The 20,398-nt window shown below is 35.8% G+C and overlaps 1 protein-coding gene across 1 annotated transcript in view; it reads left to right on the forward strand.

The window, feature by feature from the left end:
* The first annotated feature begins 16,879 nt into the window (after positions 1 to 16,879).
* The window catches only part of LOC138696247 (uncharacterized), a 657,385-nt gene continuing 653,866 nt past the window's right edge, over positions 16,880 to 20,398 (forward strand). The window contains exon 1 of the mRNA XM_069820936.1: positions 16,880 to 17,063. Within this exon, the coding sequence (XP_069677037.1) occupies positions 16,889 to 17,063 (175 nt within the window). The 5' untranslated portion in view covers positions 16,880 to 16,888. The remainder of the gene's footprint in view (positions 17,064 to 20,398) is intronic.

Consider the following 20,398-nt stretch of genomic DNA (forward strand, 5'->3'; position numbering starts at 1 on the left):
CTTCTGGAGATCTGTGAGTGTCCTAGAATCCATCACCACTATCTGCATCGGTAGCGTACTCGGCATAGCGCTGGCCTTCTGTGCTCGAGGTTGCGGGTTCGATCTCGGCCCATGTCGATGGCATTTAAGTGTGCTTAAATGCGACAGACTCATGTCAGTAGATTTATTGGCATGTAAAAGAACTCCTGCGGGACAAAATTCCGTCATACTGGCGACGCTGATATAACCTCTGCAGTTACGAGCATCGTTAAATAAACCATAATTTTTTTTCCATCACCACTATCATCTACTAATCTTTAGACGAACCGCGTGAAACAGCAACTATGGTGAATGATCAATTATTCGTCGTTGCGCAAACACAAGTGGTGCCATATTTTTCGAAAAGGAGCTGATAATGAAATTGGGACTATGGAGAGTGCTGGTGAAATGGTGAGAGGAAAACGAGAGTACTTCGAGAAGAACACTCACAATGTTGAGTTTGTCCACCACATATAGGCCTACAACTCCGCTATCGTCGGGATTTGAATTCAGGTCCGCAATCGTCACAAGTGAGCGCTCTGCCACTGCGCTGCCAAGGTGGCTGTTCATAAGTACAAAGCATGGTTTGATCATAAGAACCAGAGCTGATGGCAATGATATGAATAATGCCACCTTTAATCCCCGTATCCAAAGAAACTGACAGAAGGACACTGTACTGTGAAGTTGTTAATATCATTGCATATGGTTTCAAGTGTCTTGGCACACAACTGAAACACAATTGCAGGAACTCCACTAGTCGCAATTACTCTCACATTCGGTTTTTCATGAGAGTCTGATATTAATATATAGGTCTTTCAAGTAGTGCAGAAATTCCATAAATCCAGTACTCAGTGTACATTTATTCTCATGAATCCTACCTGAGCGTAAGGGGAAAGAAGACATGGACTGCGAAGGTTCCCTCCCTCGCTACACTTCTACTTGCAGGTATTAATAAGTATTTAATGAATTTCAATCTTAAGGCATATAAACTTGCAAATGTTTATTTGCTATTTAATAACAATATATGAACGTTTTCGCCGTTTAGGGCATCTTCAGATATAACAAAACATATTATCTGGACCTATGATAACATATTATGCAAATAACAAGGAAAATAGAGAACAATATATGTGGTACATGAAATTCATGAGCTTTATGTAGATATAACATGAAACAGGATGAATATTGACATAATCTTTGAATTTGAACTTAGACTGGACGAATATTTTATTTTATACATATAGCTCATGTTACAATTAATATACAATGTTTAAAATTTGTCAATGATGTTAATTTTAAATTTAAAATGATGATAATAAAATATTTAAAGTAATCATGGCTGAACGTTGTCGTAAGTTACAAGATAGTATGCGTAGTTAATGTTCTTGTGTTTTGTAATTATTTCGCTTAGAGAGGCCGTTGGCATTTGAATGAATGTTGTTTGACGCTGATGACTACTTTACAATTGATATACAGTGATTAAATTAGTCAATGTTAAAATTTAATTTTATAATGAAGATAATAAAATATTTAGAGTAATCATGGCTGGGAATTGTCGTAAGTTCAAGATAGTTTTCGTAGTTGATGTTGTGTGTTTTGTAATTGTTTCACCTGAAAATAGAGATTAAGAGATAATAATAAATGCAAAATATAGACAAGTTATTATATAGAGACGCAGATAATTATTATTATTATAAGATTACTCGTTAAAAATGTTGTTTATGTTAAAGAATTACTGTTGGGTGTAATTAGTTGAGATATTGAATAAATGCTCGTTGATTGTGAATGTAGTGGAATGTACGATAAATTTCGTAATAGATAAGTCATGAGTTGGGTATGATTTTTAATCATTCATTGAAATTAATAGAAAGATCAATATTATAATTCGTAATAATTAGATGAGCTATAATACCAAATATATGTAAAAGATTTTACGGCAGCAGTAATAATTATTATAAGATTACTTACTTAGAGGTCATTGACTTTGAAATGGCTACTCTGATGTGATGACATCCTATTACGTGTTCTCAGGTTTATTGAAGTATAAATGAAGAAGTTCTATAATTGAAAGAATATTAACTATTAATTTACTTTCAATTTTGATATGGGGATATAATTGTTTTAATGAATTTTGACGGCATTCGAATACTTACATTTGTGTGTACTGGTGTTGATGTGTTGGAGGTTTTAAGAGAACTGAAGCCTAGATAATCGTGTGTATTGAGGCATGTAACGGCTCAAGAATATGAACATTTGCAAGTTTATATGCCTTAAGATTGAAATTCATTAAATACTTATTAATAATTTACCAGGCATATTGATATATTAAAATGAATTGTAAATTACTTGCAGGTAGCTAGCTCGCTTACTCCCACCATAAGGTTCTTACTATAAGCTAAGGCGCACACAAGCATTTGATTTCACGAGATAACGAATGATCAATAACAGCGGCAATAAGTTACAGTGAATTCCAAGAAATTACAGGAACACCACAAATTCAGGGCATGTGGATGTGTTTAGAAACTAAAAAATATTTCCAGTTTGGTTTTCTTTGTTTTTTTTTTTTTTGTTTTTGTTTTTGTTTTTTTTTTTTTTTGTAGGATTAAAGGAATTTCAAGAATTAAATGCGCTTTTCACATAATTTTGCAATTTTGTATGGTTGTATACTTTTTAAATTTCTTGCCTTTAAATATATCTCCGTCTATCATAAAAAAACAACGTAAATAGAAGCACATGGTTAGTAGTAGGCTACTATGACTGGTGTCTGACCGCATCACCTACAATGCTCTCGAAGAAAATAGTTCCCTTTTGTTTAGTGTCTTTCGTCTCTGTTCTCGTACAGATATATACATTTGAAACGTATGTGACATGGCAATAAATATCTTACACAATGGTTGATTCACTAATATAATTGTAACCAATAATACGAATTCTGAGTATTTGCATCTTCCCGCACTTATAACGGATAGTCAGTTGGCACGACAGTTTGCAGTAGTACCGGTAGTGCAAGTGCACGTGTAGTATCGCTTGCCTAGAATACTGTGTGATTATGGCCGATGCAGTCGCAGTGACAGTGGCAGGACCGAGTGATATTATCAAACAGAAAAAGGTAAACTGTTAAAAAGTGGGGAAAAGAGAGTAGTTGGACGTTCAAATTACGCGAGGTGCGGGAGCTTACTCACGCTGCCTTACAAAAGATCACGGCCGAAGTGTTGCAACATGATACCAGACATGTGATTTCTGAAGAGTAGCGGATATGGGAAGTCAATCAAAAGTGGACCATGTGGTGGATAGTTTAATTACTAACATCGGAAACGACTCTTCGTCCAGTGATTCCGATAGTGATTCTGGTTTGGGAGTAAGCCTTCTTCGTGAAAGTAGCGGCGACTAGAACATCGGTAAGTTTTGCATTTTGTGACAAGCTTTCATTATATATTCATATTAGTAGAAGAATTAAACAGGCAATGACGTGTGGTTGCAGAAGTGTGTGAGGCGAAGATATTGTTATAGGAATAAAACATCTCTTGTTACGGTATTAAATATCCTACTGTTAAAATTTTTCAAACGGAAGTGGAATGCATAACGTCCAATACAAAGTAATAATTAGATTGGCGTTGTAACTGACTGTACCGCAAATAGTGCCACTGCAGTAAACTACCAATCAGAGCAGACTATCGCGGAATGATACTTACTAGCTTTGTTTACGTTGCTTTTTTTCTTATGATGGATGGAGATTACAGTTAAAATTCTTTATAAGATAAAACATTGTTCTACGTCTTCTTCACATAAAAATTGTGTTAAAGAAATAAAATTATCATTACTACGTGAATTATTGCAGACACCCGACATGTCCAGGCAATTCGGATTTTTTTCCAGAAAATACTAAAGAAAAATATTAAAATGCATGTACTGTATGTCAAAGACTAGGCTATAACTTATTTTTATGCTTAATAAAAAGTATGGGTACTTCAAAATACCAAACGCTTTCAAGGCAATTAGTTTTATTTGCCTCTTTTAAAATATACTCAAATGGACATGTGGGATTTCTGCAATTTTATTCACGACTCAACTACGGTACTAAATATACTATCGTCACATCTTGCAATACCAACTCCACTGTTAGTAAAATCAAACCTGATTATCTTGCACGACTCTGATCGTTGTCTTTTTTGCTCGAGGTGGCTACTGCGCAGGTGACAGTGGAAAATACCGAAACAACTACTGTTTTCTCTTCATATGAGTCAGTGTTTCCACGTAGATGAAATAACCACTTGCTCTCTTCCCACAATAACTATTGAAAATGCCACATTAGAAGGCTCGAAGTGTAGAAATGTTGATAGTGAAATTTATGTTGACTTTCTTTCTCAGAGATTTCTTTTTTACTTTGTAATAAATTGGTATTTCTTCCAGCGCTCCATCATCTTTTTAGCTCCTCAAGTGTAATAATAATAATAATAATAATAATTCTTTATTTAATTTGGCAGAGTTAAGGCCATAGGACCTTCTCTTACACTCAACCAGGTCACAAAGTATACAAGCAGTTAAAATTTAACAAAAATAAAAAGAACAGAATATTGATTTTTATAAAATAATTCTAAAACTAAAGAAGATTATTAGAGGCTATGTGATGGTATGAACATTAAAGGTGGAAAATGACTGAAAAAACCTACCCATTAAAAAATTAGGTTATCAGGCTTTTTATCCAACATATATCTCTAAATATCGTCCAGGAATTGAATTCCAGTTCATTAGGTGAAAATCCATCAGCATATTCAATACGACAGGACCAAATAGATTTTCGCTCATTGCTAATCAACACTTCTATTCTACGACACAGACAATGCACGAACCCTGGGTACTGGACCATAATGAAATCTGTCATATCGAGTGGAAAATGACTGTCATAGATTCTTGAATGACTCTGAGATTGAGCGATATAAGATCGTTGAGAACAAGTGGGCGAAATTATTCTTAACTTCTATGAAAGATTATGAATAAAGTTTAAGAAAACTTAGTAGCTGACATGTTGTTAGAATGATAACGCGAGACTGCATGTTGCACCTTCGTCCAATTCTTTCTTTTCACCACGAACACCAACTTCGTGTGGAATTCGTATCAAAATTTTCGAAGGAAACGCGCGGATTTTTTTTTACACAAAAACAAGAGAACGTAGGAATATTAGCCACAAGTCAGTTGGCCTAGGCCTATTCATTCAGATTAAAAGGGTAGAATATTATTTATTTTGATCAAGCCTTACATTATACAGAATGTTTATAATTATTATAGTTACAAACTGGAAGGGTGAATACAGGACTATAAAACAAGCCGTTTGCGACGTCTTTGGGGATTCATGAGTATTATGTCTTGTCACTACAGGTGCTATGGGGTAGCCATAACATCCGATATGCACTGGGGGAAGGGAGCATTCATTATATACGTGCTCAGTATAACCACCGTTCATGATAAGACTGGCATCAGCACATTTACTCATCGACAACCGTACAGATGTCTCAAACTAGCAAGCTGTCTCTTTCGTGCGGGCGCATGCAGCACATCTCCCCTACCATTGTCCGCCTACTGCTGTGCACTGTGGACTAGAACGGCACAGTTCAGTTCTAATAACATTTGAGTAGGCTGTATTCTGTGTAAGAACATTTCTATATGTGTCTGTCGTTTGTGATAGAAGTATTTCTTCTGTTACGATGAGTAATGCATTATCGGGCAAAGTTCTCCATAGTCAAATGCTATAATCTATAATTTGGGCACATAAAACTAGAATAATGATCGAACATTTAGGTCAGTCATTATTATACAAATGAATAAACCCTTACAATTAGAAAATAAATTATAAACACCAATAACATTAAACTAATTATTATGTATTACAACACTGTTCAGTATATTATTGGGAGGATGCAACTTGAATACATTGCCAGGAAGTCAACTTTTCAGATAATATGACTATAAGTGGGTATCGGAGTGCAGGTGGGCCCTTTCTTTAACTGTACTACCTCCCCTCTCCAGGCAGCTTCCTAGCTTGAGTTATCTATACACGGTTCGAGTAGCCTATCCCTGGCTGTCTCTAATGCCTTGACAAGCAGTGACAATGCATTCTCGGAGTTAGTTAACATTATCAACCGGTCTGGAGTATACACAAATGTCCCACAGAAAAAAAAAACCAGAGGATTGAAGTCGGGGGACTTGGAGGCTATGATGGTAAGCCATGGCCGATGCACCTATTGTTGAATCTTGTGCTTAAAAACTCTCAAAGGTTGAAATGAAAGTGAGCTGGAGCTTCATCTTACACGTACTACAGCAGCTGCCTTTCCCAAAGAGGTACATCACTCAAAAGGTCGCGTAGATTGTCTTGAAAAAAATGGAGGTACGCACGACCACTCAGTGTAAAAATTGAGGAGCATAGTATCAAAGTTGTACAACTCCATTTTTTGCGATTTCGAGATATTGATTGTTACTTATAGAATTTTGTGTGCTGAATGCGATTCTGGAACCGTTTAAGTTCGAAAACGGACAGAACAGGGCGGAAATATAACTTCGTTATAATCAAAATGTAGACAACTCCACTGTGGCTTGGTTTCAAATTAAGATAATTCCTTCAGTAGCCAATGAGAAGCCCACATTCTTACCACCTTTTCCCGTCACGCATCGGGAATCTAACATGGCTGATTGTTTATATAATCGATTTGTGGATAAATAAGTACTGTTTTACGTAAATGTGCTTGAAACCGAGTTAGAGGAGACAGATTCAAAAGTAGACAATTTCGCTTTAAATATGGCTTCATTTGGTTTCAAAAACAGACAACTCCATGACTTAGTTTCAGAGATGGACAACTCCACTTTTTTAAACTTAAATTTCGACCTGAATATTAATTTTAATCACATCTTGAGAATGAAAAAATATTTCCATGACCCACGAGAATGTTTAAAAAAGAAATGTACGTATAACGGTGACATTGGTTTCCAAGGATCTAGTTTTTTCCCCTCTCGTGTAAAAAATACAAAATTGGAGTTAATATCATATAAATTAGTTTTTATTTTCAGTCAATCACTTATCATGTTGAGATGGCAGAAGTAGATTCTGTTATATCAGGAAACAATATTAATATACGTCACGAATATTTTCGACTTACTTTTCAAGTCATCTTCAGATGATAGTTTACTAACAAACAAACATTTGAACATGGTGAAAAAAAAATATAAAATAAAACACATTTATAAAACACAAATAAATAGTCTAACCATTCATATTTTTCTTAAAGTGGTTAAATCGCGTACATGGTATTAAATTAACATTCATATAGAAAACCTTCCAGTAGATTAATTTCTCTTCAAAATTCTTAAGACATCTTTTTGATTAATTTTTTCAGATATTATGCCTCTCACCACGGTGAATAGACCGAGAATTTTGTTTTACATCCACTTCACTACAGTCGTCCAATATATTGAACTTTATAAAGAACAAGCCTTAGCCTTCAGTTTTACACAATCATAATTTTAAACGATTTAAATTTTACAACTCTGGCACACCGCCTGCTTTTTTAATATATTGTATAAATTATAATTATATCTACTGGAAGTTTTTCTATCTGAATGTTAATTTAATACCATGTACGCCATTTAACCACTTTAAGAAAAGTATGCATGGTTAGACTATTTATTTGTGTTTTATAAATGTGTTTTATCTTTATATATTTTTCACCATGTTCAAATGTTTGTTCGTTAGTAAACTATCACCTGAAGATAACTTGAAAAGTAAGTCGTAAATATTCGTGACGTATATTAATATTGTATCCTGATGTAACAGAATCTACTTCTGCCATCTTAAGATGATCAGTGATTGACTCAAAATAAAAACTAATTTATATGATATTATTCCACAAACTTATCTGAACTCAATATGGCTTTTAAAAAGTGGAGTTTTCCAACTTTGATACCAAGCTCCTCAATTGATGTTGCAAGTATACGAGATGTATTCTGTTGGGGTCACAATGATGACACCATACTTCGGTAATGCTTGGTTTCCGGACCTATGTTTATTAGAACTTTTTCCCTTGTTTCATTGTCCTCTACTCACCCCTGCAGTTTGAACCTATAATTATGAAACACCCTGTACGTTAATTTGAGCAATTGGTTTGTGTAAGCCACAAGTCTCTGGTTGAGCACCTGCTGATAACTGAGGGTGGAGATAGTCCGCCGAGTAGGCTTGCATGTGGGCAGATCGTTAATACAATTACATAAACAATAGCCCACACTCGCTTGAAGGCACGCCAGTGATCACCGAGGGCTTCCTAACATACCGCATATGATTCACGACGCTAGCTGTGTTTGTTGCAGGAATTTCGCTCCTCAAGCGACATCAGCTATCAACTTCAAACAATGGCGAATATGTTTACAGGCATCCGTCATGGAAGAGTGAAATGTCATAACCCCATCAGTGAATGAAATATCGTATATTTTTTTTAATTTATTTTCGTATGAGAACGAGGTAAAACAATGAATATGAAGTTAGCTTTTAGTACTGTCAAACCATGAGAGGTTGAATGCATTCGAGAATGTTATGGTTTATTTATCTCATATCAGAGTTTTCATGTGTTTATTCTTCTCGAATAGTTCAATTCGAAAACTAATTACTTTTTTCAACTTTCGTAAGTGTATGCTTTATAGTCGCTTCTCATCTGAGAAAGAGTTTTATGCTTTGCTGTATTATGATGTGACATTCTATATGTTATTGTATTAGATTGCTCGTAATGTGTTGAGTTTATTGTAGTCTAATATCTTTGTTGTGCTTTAACATGTTGCCGCTGTTGTGCTCTTTTTTATGTGTTGTGTTATGTTTCATTGTATTGTAATGTATTACGCTGCGTATATTTTATTGTGCTGTGTTATTCTGTGTGACTCTGCTATATTACATTGAATTTGGATACGATACTGTACCCTATGTTATTATATTCGTTGTTTTCTTATGCTTTATGTTTTACTCTATTGCGGTGTTGTATAATATGATTGTGTTTTTGAAAGTTTGTATTGAACTGTAGGTTACACTACTGAACTTTTATTTTGCATACGTTACCTTATAGTTGATTTTGTTCTTTCATATTAGAGTTTATTTTATTGTAATTTAATTAAATTTGTGTATTTCGTGCTGTGTTTGGTTTCACCTTGCATTACTTTGGATTTGTTGTATTGTGCTATACTGCGTTTAGTTATAACTATGTTTCGTGTAATGATTAAGTTTTCACATGTTTTGTTTTTCTTTTTTTTTCGCTTTGGAGTGCTTCATTGTTCTGTTTGGTTTATTGTATTATGATTTTCTGTGTTACACTGTTCGTTTTCTGCTGTGCTGTGTTATGCCATGTGTTTTTCATTGTAATTATTATTCTTTGATGTGATACATTAGGTTTTGTTATTTTGCACTGTACTTTGTTCTGCTACGTATTCGTAGTCTATTTAGATATTTTCTCTACGAACGGCTGAGCTTATATTCGTACATCCTGGGATAAAATACGGTCCCTAATCATAAGCCTTCATGTACAGCAGGCATTCCAGAAATTAAACACTTGGGACCGTATTCATAGACATTTTTAGCGCGGGCTTCCGGTGGATGATCAGCGTTTTTCGTATTCATAAACCAGTGTTAGCGATAGGATATGATTTGAATTCTGTACAAGTAACCAGTGGATAGCCGGGGCTAGCTTAGTACGCTCGTAGCGCGTGCTGCGAAATGTCTATCAACAGCATCCTGAATGTGCAGTTATGTGCGCGGATCGCCGGTCTGTGCAGACTGCATCATTCAAGCGTTGCTCTTACCAGTTCTTAGCTGGAGAGGTGTACAATAATCTATTCTGCGCTTCTAGAGTTGGATTAAACAGGCATTTGGACATTATAAACACACTTAGCAGAAGGAAAAAAAACGCAGTTTTCAATATCTCGATTTGACATTTGCAATACAAGAAACTTCAGGCTTATTCAGTTATTCTTCACAAAGTAGTGGTTTGTAAAGCATTATTTATTAATATGATTTTTATATAGGAGTAGTAGTAGTAGTAGTAGTAGTAGTAGTAGTAGTAGTAGTAGTAGTAGTAGTAGTATTAGAAGAAAAAAATATTGCAGTAATTTCGAAATAACAAAAAGTAAAAAAAGGGAACACAGTATTTAATTTTACGTAATAAGTACTAATTATTTTAAAGTAATAGATTCTACTCTTTCATTTTTCGTCAAACATTACTATTTATTGGGGCCATTGGTACACAAATGTTGAAAAAAATATTATACTCCCAATTAATTACATGCAGTAGGACATTGTGAGGTTTTTACACTGAAAGCATTTCCTAGCTGTATGTCAATATAAATTAACATTAATATTAATAAATAATATAAATTAAGCTTAGAATTTAAATTCACATATGGTTTATTTCGAAAACTTTGAGAGCAAGTATCGACAAGTTAGGAGCGTTACTGAAAGAAATGAAAAATGTAATTCACAAGCTGTGAAGCGACGATATTCTCTCTATGTCAGGTTTGAAGATTTATTAATGTAAGTATATCAACATAATATATTGACATCGGATGGAAAATTTGCCATTACCGTATATATTTTTCCACTTTGCAAATAGTTGCTTTCTTCGCTCCTTACAACCTAAAGAGCCTCACATGTATTCCTCACTATATTCTCATCACTTAATCAGCTTATGAAATGGAAGTCGTAAGTCGTCTAACCTTCAATATCCATGTTAGTAGAGACTGCAAAACAACGCCATTGTCAAGTTTGTTTTGCCGTGTGAATACTGATTAAGAATTAAGCGCTAGCGAATATCATATTTTGAGAACTTTACTAATCTGATCTAAACTGTCACAAACTATTACCTCGACATGGGCTGAAGAAAGCCTTTCATTTTTAATTAATTATTGTTGGCCGAGGAAAACATTATAACATTTATGTTATATGGTTCGTAATTTCTCTTCTTCGTTATCTGTGAACTCCTCACTTAATTTATCATAACTCATTCACAGACACAGCCAAATAAGCACCCGTACTGAAACTGTGTTACTTAAACAAATGGTGATATTGTGTTGCAGGTACCGTCGCGCTCCCCTCTAAGGCGATTCACTCCTCCAGAGAGGGGAATAGAAAGTGCACATCGCATAGGGACAGCTGCACAATGAGCAGCGCTTTGGCATGCCCGATGTACAAAAAAAGATAAAGTGGCCGCACTCGTGAACAGCGAATATTTTCAAAGTCCACTTCGGGTCGCGGCGATGTTACACGATGCATGTACTTGTACAAGCAGTTCCGGAACAATGAAAGTGTTCCATATCTGCGCCTCGTAGACCAGCGGTAGAGTGCTTGTTTAATGATTGAAAGGTTGTGGGTTCGGGCCTTTTAAAGTTTTCATTTTATTTTTTAATCGTACTTTAGCGATGTAAATGATATTCAAATTATCATTTATATCCAGTTATCGTTCTTTATGGATATCACGTTATTTATATTTTGTTATCGTTCTTTAGAGATATGAATAAAATTCTGTTATCGTTTTATAACGATATGAATAATAATAATTATTATTATTATTGTATCTCCAATGGGGGTTAGTCCTATTTTACATATGTATGTTAGGGCTATAGTTTTATACACAAAAAAGATAAGCATAAAGAGAAATGGAAAAGAAAATTAAATTATCTTACGCGATGTAAACAAAACATAAACAATCCGTAAATTAGGCATTGCGATTGCAAAACAAATATCAGTTATCAATTTGAAACATACAAAAACATTAACAACACACATACGTAACACATCTATAACACAAATATGCAGCTTTCCGTACCATACATCATAAATTAATACTCAATAGTCACACAAACACAAACTATAATTACGACATTGCGACGACATCAAGCATCCCATAACTGACTCACATACATAACAAATCTAGCATCCGTTGCAACACATACACTTCAACATAGTAACCACATTTTTAAAAGTTACAAATTTGGCTCCAAGGAGAATAAATAGGACATTGTTAATAATTACTATTCTTCTACAATTTCTTAAATACATCTGTAATAAATCTGTGAAATTCAGTTATGAATAATATTCACGTTTTTTATATTGTTATCGTTATTTAGCGATATAAATAATATAATATCATTTATATTCTGTTTTCCTTCATTAGCATTATTAAAATTAATAATCAAGTTATTTATATTGTTATTGTTCTTTCGCAATATAAATATTCTGTATTTTATGTAAGTAATTATTATAATACAAATAACCATTTTTCTTTGTAAAATAGGTTATTTTATTTAGATAATTAAATATGTATGATATAATATCTTATAATAATTAATTAAAGAAACCGATATTTATAATTTATATTCTGTTATCGTTCTTTAGTGCTACTGTATAAATAATATTCAGGTTATTTATACTGTAATCGTTCTTTAGCGATATAGATAACATAAATTTAATATTAAGTTTGGAAAAATCCAGTTGCATAATACTGGTATTAGTTTTTCTTTTTGTATTATTACATTATACTATCTTGAACCACAATAAAATGAAAAAGAGTAACGAGGAATTGAACCTGAGACGTTGACATCTAAATTCCGACGTTCGTCCGCTGAGCTACGAGGGCAAAAGTGTGGAAACATTATCGGAAAAATTGGCCCAATCACACTCTAAGATTTTCTGATGATTCCTAGAAGCTAGTCCAGGATGCTGGGGGCAAAGGCTAATTGAGATTTCCCGGTCTCTGATGGGGTCAAACATCCTGATAGAATTAATATTTAACCCTTGCCGTGACTTTCGGTGAAGTCCGGAGGGCCCAATTAGTCAAATCCACTCTGCTCATCTCCACGCTTGGGCCCCCTGGAATTTAATAAGATGCGAAAGAGATAGTGGTGTGCGGAAAGCAACGGGATGTTACCGCATTTAGGCCTATCCTTCCCAAGAAAAACTGCAAACATGAACAAAGGAAGCTTTTAATAGAAGCAGAAGGATCTTCTGCGGACCTCTGGAAAAAGAAGTAAGGAAGAGACTAGTGAAGTGCTTTGTGTGGAGTCTGGCATTGTATGGGGAAGGAACATGGACATTACGACGAAATGAAGAGAAACGAATTGAAGCATTTGAAATGTGGATGTGGAGAAGAACGGTGCGTGTGAAGTGGACAGACAGAATAAGAAATAAAATTGTGTTTTAAAAAGTGAGTGAAGAAAGAATGATGCTGAAACTGATTAGAAAGAGAAAAACGAATTGGTTGGGTCTCTGGTGGATAAGAAAAATAGACATTAGGATATGTGGATCATATGCGGAGACTAAGAGGAAGGCAGAAAATAGGAAAGATTGGAGATTGCTGGGTTTGCAATGAAAGACCTGCCCATGGACAGAACACTTATGTATGTATGTTCAGAATGCCTGGAATATCGTGTCTAAAAACAGTCGCTATTTGCAAAGACTAGTCCATTCCATGCCCACTCGACTGCAAGATGATCGAGATAAGAGGAAGATCGACTAAATATTGAATTGTGACTTTTTGTTTTGTTTTTTGAACACTTAATTGTTTGAATGTTTTAAGGCCGACGCCAGTAAATTTGTTTTGTTTATGCCACGAAAGATATTTTATTGAGAATAAAATCTTTTTTCTTTCCATTTGCAGCCACAATATCATAATGATAAAGTCATGGCATAATATATTAATGAACCTGATGTTAATTACTAAAATAATCGTAAAAGAGAAAGGAGCCATTATGTATAGTTTGTCTCTCTCAAAAACAGAACAAAAAAGAACATAAAAAGCACGAGGTTGTAGTCGAACGCAGGACCTCATGAATAAGAGGCCTGAACGCTACTATTACGCTATCGAATAACACACAGAATACTTCAATTATAACTGTATATATCAGGCAACGTGGTCCAACAACATGTAACGTCGCCTGTCTCCGAATTGTAGCGAAGATACCCGAAGGGAACTTTGTTTCAGGAGAGCGGCCACTTTTTCTTTTGACAGATGTACAGTATTAGACCCCAGTGGATCTGTTACGGTCTCATACCAGCGTTTTTTAGGTCGTCATAATTTCAATCCAAGTTTTCGTCTAGATAATTTTATTTGGAGAGTTGAATGTAATTGAAAAATTTCTGTGGACAAGTTACAATTATGATACACGGTACTCCATTGGTAGGCTGCTACCTAATATCTTCTGGACAGGACTCCTTGTATTAAAATATATAAAAATTTAATTTGTTACTTATTCCTCTACGATTGCTCAGTAAAGTGTTTTCGTACAACAAAAATCTATTATAGTATATGTTTATACAGAAGAAATCACTTCGCCATGACTTTTACACCGGTTAGATTAACAGGCCAATAACATTTACGTTTTGCAGGAAGTAGGAAGAAAAACCAAACGCAACAGCTAAATGTCATTGGCCTGCTAATCCGACCGGCTTAAAATTTTAGATGGCACGGTTCCTTCTGAAGGAAAAACATGTTACAGTTCTATTTGTGCTCCTGAGGATTAAATATTATGTCGCAATGTTTGTTTTGACTTCTATCATACAATTGCCTTGTTCCACAGAAACCAGTTCGCCATCCTTAAATTTATAATCACAGGACGTAAACTATGGTGACGTAAACTAAAACAACACAGCTTTCTTTGTATCACACTACGTAAGAAATTTATAAAGATCCTCTATTCCCACATACAAGAAATGGGTGTTATTCAATTCCAAAGTCAAATTCAGGTAACTGTTTTCTCAATCTAGTCATCGGCCGCCCTATATTCCGTCTTTACGGTTATGTGTAATAAAATGCTTACAGAGGCAGACGATTAGACAATTTCAGGACATCCACTCCACATGACGGCACAATTTTCTCTTACAATTTATAGTTACCTCCACAATATTCTTATTGCCACATTTATATTACTGCTTTTATCTCTTAAAGTCACTATAAACAGAGACCTTAGAAACTTAATTTCAGAAAATTCTCTTCAGTTCTCTCACCACACAGATCTCACTCCCATAGACCAGAATTTGTTGATAAAATATGTAAAAAATTTAAACTAAATGTGCACTTTGTTTAAACCAGTGTATTTACTGTAAGCGTTGTTAAAGAATTGAAATATTCCATTGTACTACAGTATGATGATGATTAATAAATTAACACTTATTAACTACGAATGGGTTTTCGCCCAGTAGAACCAGCATATAACGAAGAGATAATTAAATTAAATAAATAAACAAGAAAGTTAAATAAATGTAGGAATAAAAATAGGCTATTTATCTAAATACTTATCAGTACATACCTAAGTACATATAGGCCTATGTAGGGACTTAAATACTTAACAATTCTAAATAGAACGATTGCTCTTGTGGCCCATATTTAAAGGAACAATCCCTGAGTTTTTCTGATGTGATTCAGATAGATCACGAAAAATATCGGTCATGATTGCGAGTCTCAGGAGACCGAACTCCAGAGCTTTTGATTTCAAGGCAGTCTGTCTCCACGGCTAATACGCACGGTATATTTTAGTACATATATATATATATATATATATATATATATATATGATTTACAACATTAGCCTTCCATACACACACGTGCTGCTGCTCCTACAGATGATAATCTTCGCCACACTCATTTTACTCTCACCTCTCTCACTGCACTGACACCTTTCACTGTCACTTCAAAAACTTTTCATGATAATAATACCTGTAGGCCTGTAATAATAATAATAATAATAATAATAATAATAATAATAATAATAATAATAATATTATTATTATTATTATTATTATTACTGTTGTGACTTTTAATTCAACACAATAATGTTACTTTTATTTACAACAAGAATGACTTTCTATAACTGAATTTAAACACTCCCGTCAACAATGGGTATTTCACTTCACACAGCAACACAGTATTCGTTATTGCACTCCACGGACGACAATGACAATTCACTTGGATTATTGAGAACAGTGTACTCCTAATCTCAACTAATGTTCACAAAGCACTATTTACAAAACAAAACTGTCAGTTCTCAGTACACAGTTCGTTTGCCTTGGCTAGTTCTTCTAGCTCATTCACTCAAGTTCACAGAAAATCGAACCCAAGACTTCCAGAGACAGTCCACTGAACTTCGAACTCAAGACTTCTAACTGCGTTGCTTCCGCCTGGACGCTCACTGCTGCTTCACAAACTCAAGTCGTTCCCCAGTCTCGAAGGCTGGCTTCCTCGCTCACAGCTGCTTCACAAAACTGACTGGCTTGCTGTCCAAACTAAAACAGGCTGTGCGACTCACTCGCGCCTTCTATTTATTACCAAACCATAGTTCTAGAATGTACTGCATCGAGTGTCTTCCACCTGTTTCTCGCGGCTTCTGTTTCTGGACGATTCTCGATCTCCCCACCACATGGATTCCAGGCGTTCCCCTTACGTCCGTCGCAGTCGCTTTTCTCCCCCTCTCCCTTCGCCACGGGCCGCGCCACAGTGCTGGCCTTCCTCTCTCCCCGCGCACAGCTGCCAGCATCACACAGCTTTCTCTCATCTCTCCCCGCGCCTGCCTTCGCGCGCGCCATCCCTTCTGCCGAACGCGTGTTCGACTACCGAGGCAGCGAGAACTTTCCAGTGCGGTTGCCACACTATCATCATTATAATTATTATTGTTATTCTTATTGGACTATAGTTCTAATTAGAATTTGAAATGCAGTTTGATTTTATGATCATTATTTCCTAAATATTACTTAACAATGACAAACCTCCTCTCCTAACAGCAGATAAAACAGCAAATTATCTGCACTGTCACTATAGTTCTGTTAATCGGGTGCTCCTCTGTTTCAGGCTGACGCGGCAGCATGGCTCTCGCACCGCTCGGGCTGCTGCTCCTGGTCGCGGCCGGCCTGGCGACTCCGCCTACGTGTCGCGTCTCCGAGTTCTTCTGCGACACCGGCCAGTGCGTCGCTCTCGACCGCTTCTGCGACGGCGAGGACGACTGCGGCGACAAGTCCGACGAGCCCCGATACTGCTCACGTGAGTAACGCAATTGTCTTATACACTTTGTTTCTTTCTGAGATCATGTTAATCGACCTTGACTTCTATTAGAATGGATGAGGAAGAAGTTAAAGCTAGGTGCAAACAGAGTAGCTCTATCTTAACGTACGCTCCTGTCTCTCAGGTCGTGTGAGTCGACTTAACTTGGCTACTCTCACAAAGAGAGTAGTAGATGAAGAAAACTGAGTTAGGCTTAAACTGAGTAGAACTATGATCTTGGAAGCATTTGCTTCTGTTATCATGTAAGTCGATATACCATTTGTCATAATAAGAGCAGATTATGGAGAAAAAGTTAGTTGCTAACAGAGTAACAGTATAATTTTGTAAATCCTTGCACTGAGGTTGTATGACTCGATATACCGTAACTCTTCTCACAATAAGAGCGGATTAGAGAGACGTTTGAGCTAGATAGTAACAGAGTTACATTATCACCTTGTGAATCCTTGTGAGGATATAACATGACTCTTCTCACAAAAATATTGTAGTAGAAGAAGTTTGAGCTAGTTCAAACTAAGTAAGCCTTTGCTTCTGAGATCGTGTAAGTCGACATACCGTGACTCTTCTTACAATAAGAGCGAATTAGAGAGACGTTTGAGATAGGTGCTAACAGATTTACGCTGTCACCTTGTGAATTCTAGTAAGGAGGTCGTATGACTCAATATAACATGACTCTTCTCACAAAAAATGTATTAGGGAGAGATTTGAGCTAAGTTCAAACTGAATAGAGCTGTCATCTTGTAAGTATCTGCTTCTGAGATCGTGTAAGTCGACATACCGAGACTCTTCTCATAAAGAGAGTGAGTGAGGAAGAAGTGAAGCTTAGTGAAAATAAAATAGAAGTGGGAGTATCCTTCAGAAGATTTATAATATAGACTTTTTATATTACTTTTATTGAAAAGGATATCATAACGTTTCGAAGATTGATTCTATATTCGTCTGCAGGTGAACAAAAATTGGGGCGAGAAGGACATCCTACTCGTTAGGGTTGTTAAAAACAGCTAAATACTGATTGACTAGTCAGCGGTACTCAGAAGAGTGAGGGATTATACAGAGTGAAAAGAATTAAGCCGACAAACTACGGGAGGTTGTATGGGTTACCAAAAGGAACAGTTTTCGTGAGGACACCAGGTCTTAATGTAACACAAATTATTGCCATACTTTATTGGTTGAGTCTCTTATAAAACTTTTACACACCAAAATCACTGTAAAAGATGTTCAAAAATACCTCCATTGACCTGTACACAAAGGTTACATCAGAGGAACATAAATTATGTAACGCGGTGAGAGACTTAACGATTATCGTTTATTTCCCCTGATGCAGAAAATATCCGGGCCATCGGATCATTTTCTGATTCAACTCGGGTTGCGTAAACAAGATTACGCATCTGCCCCCACACAAAAAAAACCACGGAGGTCAAATCAGGAGATCGAGGAGGCCAAGATACAGGACCACCTCCGCCAATCCACTTCCGTGGAAATTGTTCAAGTAGTCACGCACACGATGTGAATTTGTAGACTAGTCATGAACTGAAGAACGCATACCTATGTCCTCTGCCGGTTTAATAAAGTACTGCACTGGGTCAAAATGTACAACAAAATGTGAATTTGTAGGGTATTTATGAACTTAAGAACGCATACGTCCTCTGCCGGTTTAATAAAACACTGCACTGGTCAAGACGCAAAACAAAATGTGAATTTGTAGAGTAGTCAAGAACTGAAAAACGTATACGTCCTCTGCCGGTTAAATAAAGCCTCTGAAGAAAATATATTAGAGAAACCCGTTTGCTTTGGTGTCCCATACAACCTCCCGGAGTTTGCCGGTTTAATTACTTTTCACTCTGTATAGGCAAAGAAATGAAGACGATATGATGGTTCCAGAGAAAAATATAAGAATAAAAGAAAAATAGAAGGAAATGCAGAAAATGGATATGGATTAGGGAAAGAGTGTATAAGTGCAATTAGGCACCAACATATCTTACCAATTAAAATAAGAATTATAGTGGTAATTAGTTAAAAATATGTGTAGCAAATCTATTAGGACGGGTGCTGCCATTTAACAGTTTTTACCTGAAGCCGAAGATAGAGCCAGACTCCGAAAAGTAGTCATTTCTTTTTTTATTATCGGCAGTGAGGAAGTCCAAGCTGTCTTCTGAAGAACCCTCCAATTTGCTTTCTCCCAATTTACAGGATGATCCGTTTGGGTGTGAATAAAATAAAAACACCGTAAAACATTTACTACTGAACTTTATTTGTTGAAACTTTGTACATACAACACTGAAAGATGGGAGATTCCTCAGAGCTCAACATGACCCCATTACGCATCGTGCACAACTCATAACGGTGATGCAATTCAGCTTATGTCCGTTGTAACATAACAAGGGCGATTTGTTGAAAAGCTTGAGTAATTTTTACTCTCAGATCATCAATGTTCCTGAGTTTCTGTGAATAGACAATGCCTTTAATAAAACCCTACACGAAGAAGTCAGGAGGGGTTAGATCTGGGGAGTTTGGGGACGAAGCCAAGAGATAGCTGCTTCTCGTACTGGGTTTCGCCTGCGACATCCTGCATTTTTTTTAACACAGAACTGTTCCTACAAATGTTCGATACCACAACATTATGGAATCGTATTTAGGTACATTACGCATACCGTACTCACGTTGAAATTCCCTTTGAACTCTTTTAACACTCTCAAATTTAGCATACCAAAGAACACATTGTGTGCGCTGTTGATTTGTAGTAGCAAATCATCCACGATTTTCATTTGTATTTTCAGATTATGCATCTTTTAATCACAATATAACCAGAAATAAATTTTTCCTACTATCATAATAGTTGTATAATAATAAATTTAATATTATCAGTACCCAAAGGGATCAGACTGTAGATCAATATTCGAGTACTGTAGAGCTAATACCTTATGATTAATTTTTTCTGAAGTCTTGTGAGTTTACATATCGTGCCCCTTCAAATAAGATTTGAGCGAGAAAGAAGATGAAGGCAGGAGCATATTGAGTACCCCTATTATCTTGTATTTCATAACTCTGGGATTGTATGAATTAGCACTAAAAGAGTGGTGAAGAAGAAGTGGTGCTAAGTACAGCAAAATAGTCTTATATATCCGGTCTCCGTGATATGGAGTCAACATTTCACAATTTCTGTCACAAGAACAGTGAATGAAAGTGAAGTTTAAGTTAGTTGCAAACTGAGTTGCGTTATTGCCTTGTAAATATTGTCTCTGAAATCGTTCGAGTCGTATTATCATGACTTCTCTCTCAAAAACAGCAAATTAGGAAATCATTCGAGCTGGGTGTAA

Source organism: Periplaneta americana, chromosome 3, assembly GCF_040183065.1.
Source record: "Periplaneta americana isolate PAMFEO1 chromosome 3, P.americana_PAMFEO1_priV1, whole genome shotgun sequence".
Classification (NCBI taxonomy): Eukaryota; Metazoa; Arthropoda; class Insecta; order Blattodea; family Blattidae; genus Periplaneta; species Periplaneta americana.